Source organism: Misgurnus anguillicaudatus, chromosome 12, assembly GCF_027580225.2.
Source record: "Misgurnus anguillicaudatus chromosome 12, ASM2758022v2, whole genome shotgun sequence".
In the NCBI taxonomy this organism is placed as follows: Eukaryota; Metazoa; Chordata; class Actinopteri; order Cypriniformes; family Cobitidae; genus Misgurnus; species Misgurnus anguillicaudatus.
Genome location: NC_073348.2, coordinates 37554849 through 37572449, shown reverse-complemented (window position 1 = coordinate 37572449; position 17601 = coordinate 37554849). Strand labels below are relative to the sequence as shown.

The 17601-nt window shown below is 36.5% G+C and overlaps 2 protein-coding genes and 1 long non-coding RNA gene across 3 annotated transcripts; 2 read left to right on the top strand and 1 right to left on the bottom strand.

Annotated features, from left to right (window-relative positions):
* Nucleotides 1–2553: 2553 nt before the first annotated feature.
* nr2f1b (nuclear receptor subfamily 2, group F, member 1b) lies at nt 2554–6531 on the bottom strand. Its single transcript, XM_055207670.2, has 3 exons — nt 5677–6531; nt 4592–5119; nt 2554–3495 (listed from the first exon to the last, which is right to left on the bottom strand). Exons 1-3 carry the CDS (start codon nt 6071–6073, stop codon nt 3221–3223), a joined length of 1200 nt encoding a protein of 399 aa, XP_055063645.1. The 5' UTR covers nt 6074–6531; the 3' UTR covers nt 2554–3220.
* A 34-nt stretch (nt 6532–6565) lies between these two features.
* Nucleotides 6566–8243, top strand: LOC129446529 (uncharacterized). The gene is made up of 2 exons (XR_008645202.2): nt 6566–6763; nt 7960–8243. It is a non-coding gene; the product is annotated as an uncharacterized lncRNA (long non-coding RNA).
* Nucleotides 8244–11813: 3570 nt separating this feature from the next.
* On the top strand, nt 11814–17222 carry arrdc3b (arrestin domain containing 3b). Its single transcript, XM_055207672.2, has 8 exons — nt 11814–12293; nt 14261–14342; nt 14426–14573; nt 14656–14758; nt 14850–15106; nt 15182–15338; nt 15432–15577; nt 15670–17222. Exons 1-8 carry the CDS (start codon nt 12014–12016, stop codon nt 15736–15738), a joined length of 1242 nt encoding a protein of 413 aa, XP_055063647.2. The 5' UTR covers nt 11814–12013; the 3' UTR covers nt 15739–17222.
* Nucleotides 17223–17601: the final 379 nt, after the last annotated feature.

Here is a 17601-nt window from a genome sequence, read left to right as displayed (position 1 = left end):
CCGGTTCTATTCGCAGATCCCCAGGCACCGCCGGGGTCACGGCTAACCCAGGCACACTGTCAGCACTTCATGGGAGATGCCAGGAGTTCACGAAACGCTTTTGAGATGTGTGTGGCTCTGGAGGAGATCTGCACATGATGAGAGAGGTGTGGGGGTCACAGGGATCAAACACACAAGGTCCTCATAACTACAGACTCTGGCTGTCTCAGACTCAACACTATTGAAACTACACACACACACACGCGCGCGCACCAATGTTTTTATAACGCTATTATTATAGACCATAAATCCAAACCTGCCTCTAATAAAAGCTTATGTTTTAATATAAAACATTTAATGAATGAAAATAATATTTGCTTTGTTTAATAATAACATTAAAGGGATAGTTCACCCCAAAATCATTTACTTGCCCTCATGTTGTTACAAACCTGTATTCATTTCTTTTTTTCTGCTGAACACAAAGAGAGATATTTTGAGAAATGTTTGTAAACCATTTTTTGAGCACCATTGACTACCATAATAGTATATTTTCTACTATTGAAGTCAATGGTGCTTCTGTTTCGTGCTTGATAACAAATATCTTCCTTTATGTTTAGCAGGTTTAACAACAAATGTGAGTTAATAATGACAGACTTTTTGGTGAACACAAAAAAATATATTTTGAGAAATGTTTGTAAACCATTTTTTGAGCACCACTGACTACCATAGTAGTATTTTCCCTATACTATTGAAGTCAATGGTGCTTCTGTTTCTGCTTGATAACGAATATCTTCCTTTTTGTTTAGCAGGTTTAACACCATGAAGGTGGGTTAATAATGACAGAATTTTCATTTTTGGGTAAACTATCCTTTTAATTGGGTTGTATTTAGCTGTTTTGTCTACAAATAAAGAGAACAGCTCTTAAAAAACAGGAAAACTTTAAATAATAATAATAATAATAACTTTACCAGGATTAGGCCTTTATATAAAAAGTCTTAAAAAATAAAATTTCTGATGATGATTAAAATTTTTACATTTCTAGCCTAAAATTCAATGAACATATCAAAGACGTAATTTTCAGATGATTTTTCTTACAAGATTTGTCTAAAGCACATATCTAATATAAAACAAAGTCTTTCTTTTCGTTTAAACGTGGTTATTTATATTCTACTTTACCTAAAACAATAGACAAACCTAAACATACCGATGATAAATTACAACTGCATTAAATTCATGCTTTAACTTATTTTCCACATCCATTTAAGTGCATAACGTGTTGGGAATTTAGCGCAATTGAGCCTGTATTTCTTAATTTGCCTGTTGTTTGATTGTGAATCTTTTTTCTAAAACAAAAAAGAAATGTGCACACGGGTTTTTTTTTCATTTTATGGTAGTATAGGCGTGTTATTGTTATCCAAGAAATCTTGTTTTATCTACATTTTAATAATGTTTTAGCATCACGTGAACGAGTTATTATTATGAATTATAACAAGTCTAACAAGATTTATAAAACATAACCTATAAAACGCAACTTGACTAAATTAAACAATAGACCTATCTCAAAGACATCACAAGAAATTTATATTTTTAAATATATTAAATCATAATTTACACATTTATTCGCCAAAATGACACTAGGTAAGTGCATAAAGAGCAAGTAAATAGATTTAGGCCTATGACGGACATTCAAGCTTTACAAAAATGACACAAATTGCATCGCCCATCCAGTTTACTTCAATTCATGGATGATAATAAGATCACATCGCTTTCCTGTCACCTCTGTTATATAAATCATATTTTACCTGTACAGTTTACCAACTAAATTTACTTTACAGTACGTCTCTGTTCATTATTTCAAAGCCTTACAGTCCAAATGATCTCTTTTGTAAGCAGTGATTAACATAAACAAATATAACTAGATCAATGACTTACATAAACTAACATAACCAGATCAATGACTTACATAAACTAACATAACCAGATCAATGACTTACATAAACTAACATAACTAGATCAATGACAACCACATAGCTAGATCATAAAAATTGACTGTTAAATAACAAACGTGTAATACACTTTTAAAGAGCAGAAACCGCATTTTATTTAGTTATAGCCTTATCCGAATTTCATAAGAGTTAATATTTCCTATTTTATATTTAATTTGAAAAAAATGTAACCCCAATTCAAGGTGTTAACAGATATATTGCACTGTTATAGCGCGTAAATGCGTATGCAGTTTTTAGTGTTAAGTATGAAGACATGAATAAAAATGAACTACAAATTAAATCATATGCTGTAATATTATTGTGTGTTAATAATATTGACGATTTTAAAAAACTTAAATGCCCTCCTACCTTACGGTTCTCATTCAGAGAAGACTTTGGGAATGTTGGGTTTTGTTCCTTTGGTTCGCAATTCCTAATAAAAGATCTTAAAACATTTTTAACTCAAACACTTTAAAATAACAAGACAGCATGCTTTAAGTAAAATAAACATTGATTTGTTTCTCAGGGTTACGAAAGCTAATCTTTATTGGGGGGAAAAGTCGAAATAAAAGCACAATTACGCACGAAATGATTAATGGAAATAGTTTAATCAGTGTTGTGCCGTACATCAAATCCAACAGCCCAAATAATCATCAGCAAGTTAAAAGATTTTAGTCAAGGGTAATATTTTAAACCTAGAGAAAAGCACCGATTTGATCCTCAGAAAGTCAATGCGTTAAGTGCTGTGTTGATTGTTTAGATCACGTGTACAGGAAGTTTGTGGGCAGAAAAATAAATACAGTAAAATAAATAATTGATCAATCCATTGTCACCGCTTTCTCAGTTGCGAAAAACGCAAAATAGATGTTGCTGTAACGTATTATACAGAAAAAAAACAATAGCAAGTTATTTTGGATCAAAGTTCCTCCTTAATTGTTCATAAAACTAAACTAAGACATTTGATGGCATTTGGCTTGAAATATGTAAAATGGACAATTACACTGCTAAAGAAATGCATTAGTTATTTTTAGAGAATTTATGGCACATGATTGACTGTTAAAAGACAGAGAGAGATAAAGAGAGAGAGAGAGAGAGTCTTAAGCTTCACATTTTCACATAACAAGTATATCGTTTCTATATAAATTCACAAAGTGAGATTTCAGATCAGTTTCTGTCTGCATCGTTCATCGATGCTGTTGAGTTGTGTAAGGTCTGCAAATGCTCACCAAACGTCCATTTTCTTTTTCTTTGTGGAGTCATTGAATGGACATATATGGCCAGTTGAAATTACTCCCAGATAGCAGCATGTCCCTTATAAGCGTTTCAATTGGGGTTTTACCCACCAGACGAACGAAGAAAAGCTGTTCGATGACGGCGGATGAGACCATACGAAGAGCGGGGAGTCTCAGCAGCAGCTTGCCGAAGCGCATGGGTTGATTCGGGTACTGACTGCGCACGTACTCCTCCAGTGCGCACTGAGATTTCTCCTGAAGCCCTTCAATGTGCGGCACATCTGACAGACCGCATGCATCTGCATGAAAATATAAAGATTTAAATTGTAGACAACATAAATATAGTGCGCATATACTTTCTAATGGTGACAATGGACGTGCATCACAAATGCTGTCGGTAATTCGCAATAGAAAGGATTGATTAAAAATGCAATGTAGTATGTCTTAAATTTAAGAATAAATTGCTTTAAAAACGTAATCGTTTCAGTAAACATGACGTTCAGTAATGTATGTCGAGTAATGCTTGGCCTTACACCTAAACAGTTGCGTTTTTATGTTAAATGCGTGCACTGTACACGTTTTAAATTTAGCATTTGAGATATTTATAATCAAACGAGTTAAACGTTTTGTATCAAAATAAATAAGTTATTTGCATATACTCCAAATGTCTGTCTTTTAAAATAAAATAGTCATACAAAACCTTAAAATTACGCATTTAAAAAAATAATAATACTGCTGTGTGTTGGTATTATATTTGTGATCTTTGTTACACTCCTATGTGATCTATTGTTGTCTACAGTATAGTGGGACTGTTCTGTTCGACTATAGATGAAAAATATACATTTTTAACACATTGCATTTTAAGTGTAACCTACTCTCTTGAAAAAAAAAGGTGATCCAAGACTCCTTTTTTGCTAATTGGTTCCATAAAGAAGAACCTTTAACATCCGAAGAACCATTCTGTTTTGCAAAACGTTATAAAAACGTATAAAATAAATGTTTTTTTGTAAGAAATTTCAACTGAGTTGTTCTTCTATATGGCATCGCTGTTACGCGCCTTTGTTTTTAGGAGTGTATAGCTGGATTATTTATATTATTATTAAAAATAACGTTTATTAACATTGCTGATATACCTAATATTGTATTTATATTTAAAACAAAACGATGATATCAGAAAAATACAACAAACTAGAAACGCGGATGCTATATGAATAAATATAAAGACCTACTTATAATCCGACTGTAAGCAGATGGCACATTTGACAGATTAATGGCCCGTATTACTCGAAACAAACAGGATTACAATACAGACAAGCTCGTTAAACTGTCTAATGAGACTATTTTATCTTTATTGGAGGAGTTAAGACATTGCATTAAGGCGAGACTTGGGCCTACCTGACGTGAACAGCACTATTGCTTTGGCACAGCTGTATTCGGCAGAGTCCACCTGCAGGGCCTTGAGTTTCTCCACCTGCTCCTGGAAGAATCGGATATGATCCATGAAGGCCACGACCCGGTCCGCGGTCATCGGTGAGGCGTGAAGTCCGGCGGCGGCAAGGAGAGGGGCCACGTGGATGGGCATTGCGCACTGGGCCGCGTTCAGAACAAAAAGCTCGCTCCAGGTGAGTCTGAGCAGAGACACCTGATCCGTGATTTGGAGATCAGGAAAGAACGGGATGTTCTTGGCCCATTCCACCGCGCTGAAGAGCAAACGGGCCGCCAGCTCGCAGATGTTCTCTATGCTCATGATATTACCGGATTGCATGCATTGGTTGCCGTATCGGGAGGCAGGATAGGACTCAGCCCGTAGCAGGAGAGAGATGTAACCGGACAGGTAACACTGACCGGTCAGTGGGTCTCCGTTGGTCAGCATGTAATGGCCTGGGTTCGGCTGGTTCGGGGCCATTCGTCCTCGCTGAACCGCTATCAAAACAGGAGGAGATGGGGAAGACGTGTGCAAACAAATATTGTAGCCTTGTCTAGATTTATCTATGTGCGCATCTATCTATCTATCTATCTATCTATCTATCTATCTATCTATCTATCTATCTATCTATCTATCTATCTATCTATCTATCACAGCACTTCATATCTAGGAAAAGAAAACAATGGTCAACCACAAAAAGCTTAGCCTCTGGCCTTCATAACTTGAAGCGTAATGAAAGGGTGCTTTATAAATTAACTTTTCTTTTTTTATTGTTTCATCCAGGATGTTAAAATTATTTCATTTTGTTGTTCTTGTTTATAGGCAATTGTACCATAGTACAAAAAAAAATGATGTGTTATTTCAGCCCATAGCGGCGTAAAATACGGACAAAAACAACTGCTGGTTTAAATTAACTTAAGAAAAAAAGGTTGAAACAACCCAGCATTTTGGTTTAAAACAATCCAGCGTATGTTCATTTATTTGTTTGTCCATATTTGACCCAACCATGAGTTAAAACAACCTTGCACTTATTTAGAGTGTAATGAGCACTCACCTTCTCGCCTCATTCCCACTTTTAGACATTTCTTCAGTCGGCAGTACTGGCACTGGTTCCTGTGGTGCTGGTCCACTGGGCAGGTTCTGTTGGCCCGGCACGTGTACGTTAAGTTCCGTCGAACACTTCGTTTAAAGAAACTTTTGCAGCCCTCGCACGTGAACTGTCCGTAATGTTTCCCGCTGGATTTATCACCGCAAACCACGCATTCAACATGCTGCTGGGTCGGCGCTGACGTCTGCCCTTTATCATCCGCCGATGAGACTCCAGCGTTTGGAGAGTGCGATGCTGCGCTCAGGCGCGGGTTGTGGTGGTCTTTTCCCGATCCGGTGTGATCATCCAATGATCCCCCTGATTCCTCCTGCGGGTCCCTCCACACACTCACCACCATGGCCATGGCTGGACTGCGGTTGTAAGTGGCCGGAATCTTTTACGCGTTTCCCCCAGAACGATTCAGAAAAGCCAGTCGTGTCTTATCCATGCACGAACAATTGATGGGGAATGCGCATCGAAAACACGCGATGAGATTAGAGATGCGTGCACAAAAAGACCAAGAGGAGATAATCACGCGGACTTTAGGAACTCCGTGTCGGTGATGCCTCCGCGCGTAAAGGGGGCAGACGGAATCGACAAACTGATCAGATCCGAGCGCAGCAAAGACGCGGTGCTGTGAAACCTTCTGCTGACATGATTGACAGGCATGAAGGGAAGAATTTAACTCACAGCATTCATTTAAAGCAGCGCGGGTATCCTTAAAGAAAGAGGTGGACGAATTCAACTGGCACGTTTATGATCCAAAAGAAAACGACCACACTTTTTGTTTCTGGTCTCGAGTGCTCCGGCGGTGGTCTATTGAATGGTCTCTATTATGGACACCTTAAGGTATTAAAGCACAGAAGTGGGAGGCTCCTTTAAGCTTCAGCGATCTATATGATTGGTCATTTTACTCGCATCCTTACAAAGGCGGGTGGATGCAACTGCGCGCATCACACCAGAGTCACTTTTTTTTACAGACATTGATGCTTTCACTCTTTTGTAGTTTTCTCTTCGTTGGATGAACCCAACTACAAAATAAGATGTTTTAAAGGTAGGTTATGTTTTATTATTTTTATTACTTTTACCATTAGCAGTTTTATAATTAAAAGTTTGGATTATCAAGGTAGATCATTTTAATATTTTATCAAATTTTCCGCCTAAAATTCGCAATTGTGTATAAAGCCTATACTGTTGAATCTGATGCTCATGTCACACACAAAAAAAATTGAAAAGCTGCCACCTAGTGTGAAAAGAAATTATGTATTTTATATATATATATATATATATATATATAATGCAAACAATGCAGGATACAGGACCTTTGATTTCCCAAAATATTATTAATAACATTTCCATTGCATTACCAGCTGCATACATCTCATGCATAATTCAATGAGTTCAAGGGTCAAAGTTTTGCTTTGAGTCGCTGCGAACCTCAAATCTCAGTGATGGAGCAGGTCACGTGACATGGAGGGGGGTAGGTTGAATGTTTGTGAACAGGTTGTATGAGCTGCAGGTTAAGGGGTCATAGAGAGACAATGAGCAAAGACAAGGACAAAACTCAGGGTTATAGGTCAGAGGAAAGGTCAACTCTCCACAGGGAAAGTGCTCGAATGATATTTAAGCATTTTAGTAATGCTTACAGGGAATACTAAGTGAACTTACAGTATACTTAATCTCGATTTTGTTAATTGTACACTCGCTGTGATATAAATATATGAACAGGTCATTTAAACATGTAGACTGCATTACATTGAGATGATTGTTATAAACAAGATCAGGGGTGCCATACAAGAACCATTATTGGACCCCCATGAACCTTTAAGTCAAATAAATAAATAAACAATTTCTTCCTTTTCTTTTTATACAATAAAGCTTTTATGCAACAAAATCATACGACTCAAGAAAGACCGTTTTAGGAACGTCTTCTTTCCCCAAACCATTCCCCAAAGTATGATCCGATCCAAAAAGAGGAATCATTTCCAAAATCCATTAAGTAGCTGTAATTAAAAAAGAAGTAAGAATATCGGAAAACTTTAAATAAGATTTTTCCAAGAGTGCATACTCAAAAAATTAATTACTAGGGTGCTCCAGAATATCAAAATCAAGTGCCTGGATGTGAAATCTGGTTCTTATGGCATCCGTTTAATAACAAATTATTTGTTTACCATTTCATTTTCTCTTATTTAAACCATGCATATCAAATATAATAATATATCTTCATTAATAGACTTTTTTTCTATTCAGGGATCTGATCAGGTGCCAAAAACACATCGGATGGCGTCCACAGAAGGTCAAAAGGGGTGTCAAAGGCCAGCACGTTTCGAATACAGATGTGTGACCTCCCTGACCTTTGCAGGGACTGAGCTTTTTCAAAGCCAAACACAGGAAGGCTGCATTTCTGAAACTAAGCCTCTAAAGTCATGCAGGTGCGATCGCCACACCTGAATTTCATACAGAAACACTTTAACTCTGTAATGACCCTCGTTTGCTCATATGACATAAGCAAATAAATAAACGTATTTCTTACAGACTGATTTTGTAATATTGATTAGCAGTGACCAGGTCTAGTTCATGAGATCAATCGTTGCGTGTAACCAGTGCCACAGATAGGAAAATAAACAGCCTTCTGTTGTCTTAAGCTCATGATCCGCTCATAATGAGACTCAAATGAGAAAAAGACTTTGACGTTTAACAGAGAATTGATCTGTGACACAACACGTGCATGTAAAGGGATGTAACTGGTATCTGAATTTCTCATGCATGATATCAGAGGATGATGTAAATTATTTATTTTTGCACACATATGCAGACATCACTTTATCTATTAAATGTGATCTTGTAATTGACTGTTTTCATGTAAATAACATGCTGTGAAAATATAAGCGTAATATAAGTAAGACCATGCCAAAGATAGCAATTAAATTGAAAACTTTGATAATCTCATGAGATTAGATTATAAGACTGGATTTCACATATATTCAGTGGTTTCGATTAAAGCAATAATTGAGGGGTTGCATGACCCGTCAGCTGAATATGTGAGAAATGAGACTCGTATCAGTCCAGATGAGGTAACAGAACCGGTCTGTATCGTTTACCACACTGTCAACAGCCCTGGTCCTTAATGTTTACTAGGGGACAAATCTGTGTCAAAGGTCACCGGACCCTCTGTTGACCTGTTGAACAGATGGAAGCTTTTAGTTTCCCAGGCTGTCAGGGATCTTTCTCCTCAAGTGTGGGAAAGATGTGGGTTTTCACATTACATCATGGCTCTTAAACACACACACACTCGGGAAACAAATGTTGCGTAGGGAAAAAAATTAATGAGAAATAAATGCATTTTCATCGAATTAATACAAATATATAACTTGATTTAAATCAATTCAATATAAACGACATTCATTTAGGAGCCTCCATGTATAACAATAAGGAATCGGTGTGCACTGTGCATTCATCAGCAGTTTGTATGGTCTTTCATTGAAATACTAAATTTAACCTATGAACTCTGGCGGTGACCTGTGACCTGAGGACAGCAGAGCTCTGAAGGACAGAATTGATAAGATCATTCAGTAAATTACATAAGATGAAGAGGTAGAAGCGGTAAATGGATCCATCATCTTTAGACGCGTCTATTGTTTTAGTTTGACAAGACGGGAGCTTTAAATCCTTTTGTTCTCGGCTATAATTGTCCTTCAATAAAACCCATCTGAATACAATCAATTACTTGTGCAGCTTTTCGAAAGAAAAGGTTGTCAATGTGTTTTAAAATCTTAAAAATAGTTCACTCACAAATTTTATGCCCCTACTTTCAAACTTTTAGCCCAAAATGGTATTAAAGTCTACTACTGTGAGACCGAAAACCATTGCATGAGTATATATATATATATATATATATATATATATATATTACTAATAAACTTCACACTGTTTTTTTTTTTAATAAAAAGATATTTGTTAAGTAGTCAAATTAATGTATGTTCCTGTCTCAATTCATAGATAACAAGAATAATAACATACTGTATGTTTGTATATGTGTCTTATATTCTTATTTTTATAAATATTATCTTTCTGGCCGTTTGCAGAAATATCATTATATAAAGGTTGGCAAAATCTTTCATTTTTAGCTTTCGTTAAACTCAAAATCTGTGTCAAAGTGAAAATGCATTTTCAAGCAGGTTGCATTTACTTTTCATCTGAAGTTTTGTGCTGAATGTGGATATTAAATAAAAAAGTGGATATTAAAGCATTTTTTAATTAAAACAGATTATTACTTTAATTATTCAATATCAAAATATTGAAAATGTTAAAAATAAATCACAATTATTTATTATTATATTGTAGGCCTATTATTTATGTAATTGAATAGAGCTATACTGCCATCTAGTGTTGGTTAGCTAAAATAACATGGATGTTTAACCTGACCTGTTTAACAGGTTTGTATTTTATTCAAATTAGTGTCAAAGTCTACATTAGCAATGTTTTACTCATTCATTTTATTCATCTTGATATTAATGTGAATACGCTGTCTCTTAATTAATAAATTGTATATATAGTAATGGTATGTACACTGCAAAAAAAAAATAATCAAGAAAAAAAATTCTTAGCATTTTTGTCTTGTTTTCAGTAAAAATATAAAAAAAATTCTTGATGAGGAAAATGACCCAAGAAAATAAGTCTAGTTTTTAGACCAAAAATATAAAATTTAAGTGATTTTGTGCATGAAACAAGCAAAAAAAAATCTGCCAATGGTGTAAGCAAATTTTTCTTCAATTTAGTGTTTAAGAAAAATTTTCAAGATTTTTTTTTGCTTACCCCATTGGCAGATTTTTCTGCTTGTTTTATGCACAAAATCACTTAAATTTGATATTTTTGGTCTAAAAACTAGACTTATTGTCTATGCTCATCAAGAAAAAGCATCTTAATTTAAGAATTTTTAGATATTTTTACTGAAAACAAGACAAAAATACTAAGATTTTTTTTCTTGAAAATCATTTTTTGCAGTGTAAACACTAAATTCAAAAAAATTCAAGAAAAATTTTCTTACACAATTGGCAGAATTTTTTGCTTGTTTTATGCACAAAATCACTTAAATTTGATATTTTTGGTCTTAAAACTAGACTTATTTTCTTGTGTTGTTTTGCTCATCAAGAAAAAACATCTTGATTTAAGTATTTTTAGATATTTTTACTGAAAACAAGACAAAAATACTAAGATTTTTTTTCTTGAAAATCATTTTTTGCAGTGTAAACACTAAATTCAAAAAAATTCAAGAAAAATTTTCTTACACAATTGGCAGAATTTTTTGCTTGTTTTATGCACAAAATCACTTAAATTTGATATTTTTGGTCTTAAAACTAGACTTATTTTCTTGTGTTGTTTTGCTCATCAAGAAAAAAACATCTTGATTTAAGTATTTTTAGATATTTTTACTGAAAACAAGACAAAAATACTAAGAATTTTTTTTCTTGAATTTTTTTTTTGCAGTGTACGTTTAAGTTTTTCTTTCGCTTGAAATAGGTTTAGATGACCATATGTAATAGCCAGTTTAAACAGGCAGGTGGCGGTGAAGAGCCATGTGAAAATCTAAGCATAAAGTAATGAGATTCAGGAATGAAAATATTCTCCAATAAGAAAACAGTACTTTCTAAAGACAAGTACATAATGTCCAAAACATTTTCAAGTCTACTAGATGAAGATAACGTCGCTTTTTTCAATAAATATAGCCTGCACAATCCTGGATAAATGATTAAATGTATTGCAAAAAATAAGAAATGTTACATCTGCATTACATGTCAAATCTAATGTACAATTTAAGCTTTAATAGCTTACCATTTGCTTAGCGTTAAGTTACAGTATTCGCATATGTATGCATATGTCACATTTTTTCATATCGTATGCATATTTTAAGTTAAACATTAGCCATTAGAAGATTCACACGTTAAATTTAAAGCACTGTTGTCTGTCTATAAAGACAAACTGCATTGATAGCCAACTGTACATAAGGTTCTTTTAGGATACATAAGACTCTAAAGGCGGAAGAAGCGCATCAGCCTTATCGATTGCGCATGCGCATTCAGGTTGTTTTTCAACCAGTCTGAGGTATAAAGAGAGTCAGGGCAGAGAGTTTGTCTTAAGGCAAGGATACAGCTGCATCTTTACGTGCAGTTTCAGCGAAACTCAATGAATCGCAATCGACTATAGCACTGAACCTGCCTGCAGCAATAATCTGCATGGCAAGAATCTTTAAGGTGAAACTCCTTTTTACCTTTTGAATATCTTACATCCGAGTAAGATTTCAACCATGGTGCTCGGAAAGGTGAAAAACTTCTTTGTCAGCTACGACTGTATAAATGACAGCAATGTTCCCGTGTTCGCCAGCGGGGATTACGTCTCAGGTCGGGTGATCGTTGAAATTACCGGAGAAATTCGCGTAAAATCTCTGAACATTCACGCCAAAGGACTGGCCAAAGTTCGCTGGACTGAGTCACGTAATGCTGGATCCAACACTGCCTATACCCAAAATTTCACTGAAGAAGTGGAGTACTTAAACCACAAAGATGTCCTTATTGGACACGATCGAGGTAAGAACGACTTTATATTGTGTATTAACATAAGTCAGTGATGTTTCTGTGAAACACTGGGCTGTAATGACAGATGGGTCTTATGTTGGCTTTTGTTTACTGATTTTTAACATATAAATGACAGTTTTGTTTAATTTTATTAACTGTTTGTACTGAAATCAAATGGCATGTGTGCTAAAATGACAACTGTGAGCGATTATGCAGATGATGCTTGGTGCAAATTCGTCCTCTGTTTTTTCCCCCATTCAATAAGAATTCACTTTTTTAGGATAAATTAAAAGATTAAATGTGTTACAATATCACCTAATTCGTTTATTTTACGATTTTTAATTAAATTGAACACGTTTGAATGAACGTATTTGTCAAAAACACGATACTTCGTAAACAGGATTTCCACTGTCCCAAACAACCACCCTGTTATCTTAACTTGAAACCCAGATAAATATTTTCTTTCGATATTTGAAATAATTGTTTTTAATCCGTCATTTGCCCCGTCGTCACACGATGACAAACATTTTTAAAATTCGTCATTATAATTTCTTAAACAAGACTATTCCAGTAAGTTTGTAGCCTTTGTTAGAAGCGGTTTAAACCTGTTCAGAAACTGGTAAAGAGGGGGTCGGTGCGGGCCGAGCCTCTGCTTGCTGATTGGTCAAGGTCAACCCTATCTTCTCGCTGATTGGTCGAGGCCAAGCCTATCTGCTCGATGATTGGTGGAAGTACGCGTGTGTTTCCACTGATATCATGCCTTTGCAGAAGTGTCAAGACTGCGCTGTAACTTAGTTGCCACAGTTTTACCTTTTTTATTTATTTTTATTTTAATTAAATATGTTTAAATATTCAAGCAGGTGTCACTTTATGCATCATCCTGCATTTGTTTGTCATATATGAAATGTATGATTTATTGTATAATTAATGGTGAATCAATTACTTAATAATAAAGCTTTATATGTACTGGTTAAAATGAGTGATCTTAACTGTAAAACGTTAGTAAACGATAACAACATTATGCAAATGCAATATTTATGAATATCACTGTTTGTGATATATTTTTTTTGTGCCAAATGTACTCTGTATCATATATTAAACTGAAGTTGCTGTTTCTGTAATGAATATTTGCATCTAATAAACAAAATTAAACGTATTTTTGCCTCGTGTGTTTTTAATTAAAGTGTCTTTTGTTGTCTAAAATCTTCATGTAACCATGCTGCAGTACACATGTGAAGTCTATCTGGGGGCGTGTTCAACAGAAAAACACTCTGGCTCCGCCAATCAGGCGCCGCCTAGTAATTATGCATGAGGAAATCCGGCTGAGAGCGGCTGCTCGCGCCGGTTCAGTCCGGTCCTCTCTAGCTCGTAGCTGCTTTTGGGTGACAGGCTGGTAGTTATTTACAGCAGTCTGTGAAACTGCTTAGATGGCAATAAAACGCCCTGAAATAACAAAAACCTACACACAAAACACAAATAAATGATTGTTTCTTTACGGCTTCAAGATAATACACTTGTCTAGTTTGTGACAGGCTTAAATTTAACTAAAAAAAAACAACAAAAATTGTTTTATTCAAATTGCATACATTTTTGTCCAAAAAGATGTTTAAATAATAATAAATTAAAGAAATTATGTATTATATTTTTGTGATTTAATTATTTTCCATTATGTTGGGTATAATTGTAAGATTTAGTAATGGTACACATGGTCTTATTTTATTGACATATTTTCAACATACAAAAACAGGGAAGACACATACTGATAAACATGTATAGCCAGTCACTTCGGATAAAAGTATCTGTGAAATGTAAAAAAAAAGCATAAAAATTCTATTTTTATTCTGACATGTCGACAGACAAAACACATGGTTGTATTTTAAAATCATCTTACGAAGAGATGATGTGGTTTGTACATCTTTCTATATCTTGAGGGTCTTTACCAGCTGTGGTGTATATCAAATTGTCGTCTTTTCTTTTAGATGATGACAGCTGCGACGAAGGCCTCACCGTTCTTCACTCAGGGCGACACGAGTTCCCCTTCAGCCTTGAACTGCCCCAGACGTGAGTAACACTCTTGTCTGATTATACCCATATATAATGTATCGACCGAAACGCTTACATTATTTTTTCATGCCCATTTCCAGGCCTTTGGCTACATCTTTCGAAGGCAAACACGGTAGCGTGCGCTACTGGGTAAAGGCGGAGCTTCACAGGCCGTGGCTTCTGCCCATGAAAACCAAGAAGGAGTTTACAGTCTTCGAGCACATTGACATTAACACTCCACTGTTACTGGTGAGAGAAACGCATCTGAGCCTTTCAGTTTTTAGGTTAGGTTGAGATTTGGTGTGATTTAACACATTTTTATTTTTTTCAGTCTCCTCAGGCTGGCACGAAGGACAAAACGCTTTGCTGCTGGTTTTGCACATCAGGGCCTGTATCACTAAGTGCCAAGATTGAAAGGAAGGGCTACACTCCAGGTGAGATGACTAGCACATTCAAATAAGCTTTAATGACATCATGCTCCAAAATGAAGTTTGGTAAGCTTAACCGGATTGTTTTTCTTCATAGGCGAATCCATCCAGATCTTTGCCGAAATTGAAAACTGCTCTTCTCGTGTGGTTGTGCCAAAGGCAGCCATCTACCAAACGCAGACCTTCTTCGCAAAAGGCAAGGTCAAGGAGATCAAACATCTAGTAGCTAACCTACGTGGAGATCCTTTACCCTCCGGCAAGACGGAGACGTGGGACGGCAAGATGCTGAAGATCCCTCCCGTATCCCCTTCCATTCTGGACTGCAGCATCATCAGGGTGGAATATTCGCTCATGGTGAGTTTTAGTCGCCCTGATTCATTTGATTCCTACAAGGCCTTAGACATCTACTAACATCATGGTACTCAACAGGTATATGTGGACATTCCCCGGGCGGTGAACTTAACCCTGAACCTGCCTCTGGTGATCGGTACCATCCCACTCCACTCCTTCGGCAGTCGTACCTCCTCTGTCAGCAGCCAGTGCAGCATGAATATGGGTTGGTTGGGCTTACCTGAGAGACCTGAAGGTAAGGCTTATATCCTTAGCTTGTTGTCCTGGTTTTGGTAAGGTGACTTAAAATGCAAAATCTCCAATTCTCCAATATTTTTCCATCTACCAGCTCCTCCAAGCTATTCCGAAGCTGTAACAGAAGAACAACGACAGACCAATCTTGAACTCCCAGGAGGAGGGAGAGATGAGATCGAAGGACCACTTTACGCCTACATCCACGAGTTTCGTTTCCAGCCTCCACCACTGTACTGTGAGGTACGTAGCGCTTACATTTCTGTCGAAGGTGCCTTGTAGTTTCGATTTTGTGATGCTTTAGTTTGAAACACACTTTTTTTTCTCTCGGTTAGATTGACCCTCATCCAGAGCAGGGGTGCGTTGTCCAGGACGCGAGGCCAGATATCAGTCCGTCTCGCTGAGGAAGTGATGCCACCTGACCAGCGCTGTCAGGGATCTCTTATCTATAACCTTAACCCATTGAATAAGGTGTGGTATTCCTCCATGAGATGGCACAAGAGCTATCACCTTGGTAACGCAGATGGATATCCTCCAGGAAACACTCCAAATCCCTGGAAAATCCACCGGGGTGAGCCCAGGTTAGTGGTACCGTAAAAACCACAGAAGATCTTCAGAGAACTTCCCATTCCATCCCTGATGAAAAGAGCACAGACAAGATTTGTAGGAGTATAACTGTGCCCTCGACATCAAGATGGACTAAACGCAAAGTCGCCGAGTGCTCAAACCTAAACCTTGTAATTCTTTAATTCCATTGTATTGGAACAAGATGACAAGAACAAGTTATTCCAGACTTTTCATGACTTTTGTTTTCGTTTATTGACTGTTGGTTGTATATTAACACTGGTCAATTTTCTTGAAACGTTTTGAGAAGTCATGGACACTGTGGTATGTGCATCTGACAAGATCTGCTGCAAAGCATCCTAAAATGCCACGTTGCCTTTATGCTAAAGCGTCCAATAACACGTGGCACCGCTTCAAGTGGACAACGAAAAGAGACCGCTGATGACGAGTGACGGGACGCTCATTGAGATGCAAGACAATTGACATTCCTGAATCAGTCCTCTCACTGTTAAAAAACACGCAGAAGACTGCACTCCAGAGATTTGTATGTTCGACGACTAAGAGCTACTTCGTAGACTCTGATTTGAGCGACACATTTATTTCAATGCTCATTTGACGACCGTGGCCTGTTCGCATCATCCTTTTATCTTTAACGATTGGCACTTTTCATTAGTTGCGTACAAAGTGTAGAATTATGCTTGGCTAATATGCCGCACAAGACGTAACGTTAACAAGTGTGATTTTGGTATGTTTGTTTACATAAATGAATTAACAGACAAACTAAACATACTAGTCATGCGTTTGAAATAACGAAACACCCTTTATTGCCTTGGCACAAAAGCAGTAAAATGTTTGTTTTTACCGTTTATGACTGAAAATGTGCGCTGTGCTTACATTTGAACTTGCGATAAAGGGAATGTGTATTGTTTGTAAACTGTATGCTTCGCTTTGTGTCACTGTCTAAAATCACTGTTGTGTTTTATTTAGAAAAAAACATTCTTTAACTTGCACTTCCAGAGATTGTTAGTCGTCATAAAGAACTAAACATTGTTTATTAATGCAGACTGCATAGGAAGAGAAGTTGCTCTTCAGGTCCACAGCTAAACAAAATGGCTTCCACTTTACTATTGCAGGAATGAATTATAAAATGGGTATTAAGCTACTAAGTCAATAGGTGCAATATCCTTTGTGTGTTTCCACATAGTTTTGTATTCCTAACTTTTTTACCATAACTTTGTTGGTATATGATGTCACACAGCAAAAAATCATGTTTGATTGTTTTTTGCCCTGGTCCATTGAATAAACACGCCATTTTCTACAGAAAGCGTTTTTCTTTACCAACTTTTATGTTTTATATGCAAAATTGCAGAGTGGATAAGTGACTGTTGTGTCTGTCGTGATTTTTGACGCGACCTTTAACTGGTCGACGGGTTCGTTGTGTAACTTCTTCACAGTCAGCATTTACATTTCCAGCCCTAGTATGAAATACAAATTTGACTTCATTCCTACGTTTCTACTTTTGCAAATGTTAGCACACAGCCACACATGCTTCGACTTCTCCACAGAGGAAACTTCTTTTCCGTTTCTCTTGGCATTCCAGCACACAGGACATAAGGACCAGATGCTCCCCGAACACAGCTTTCGTTGTTTCTGCACACGCGGTCGTATTTTTTCGGGCAAGGCCCTCAAAAGTTAAAGAAAAG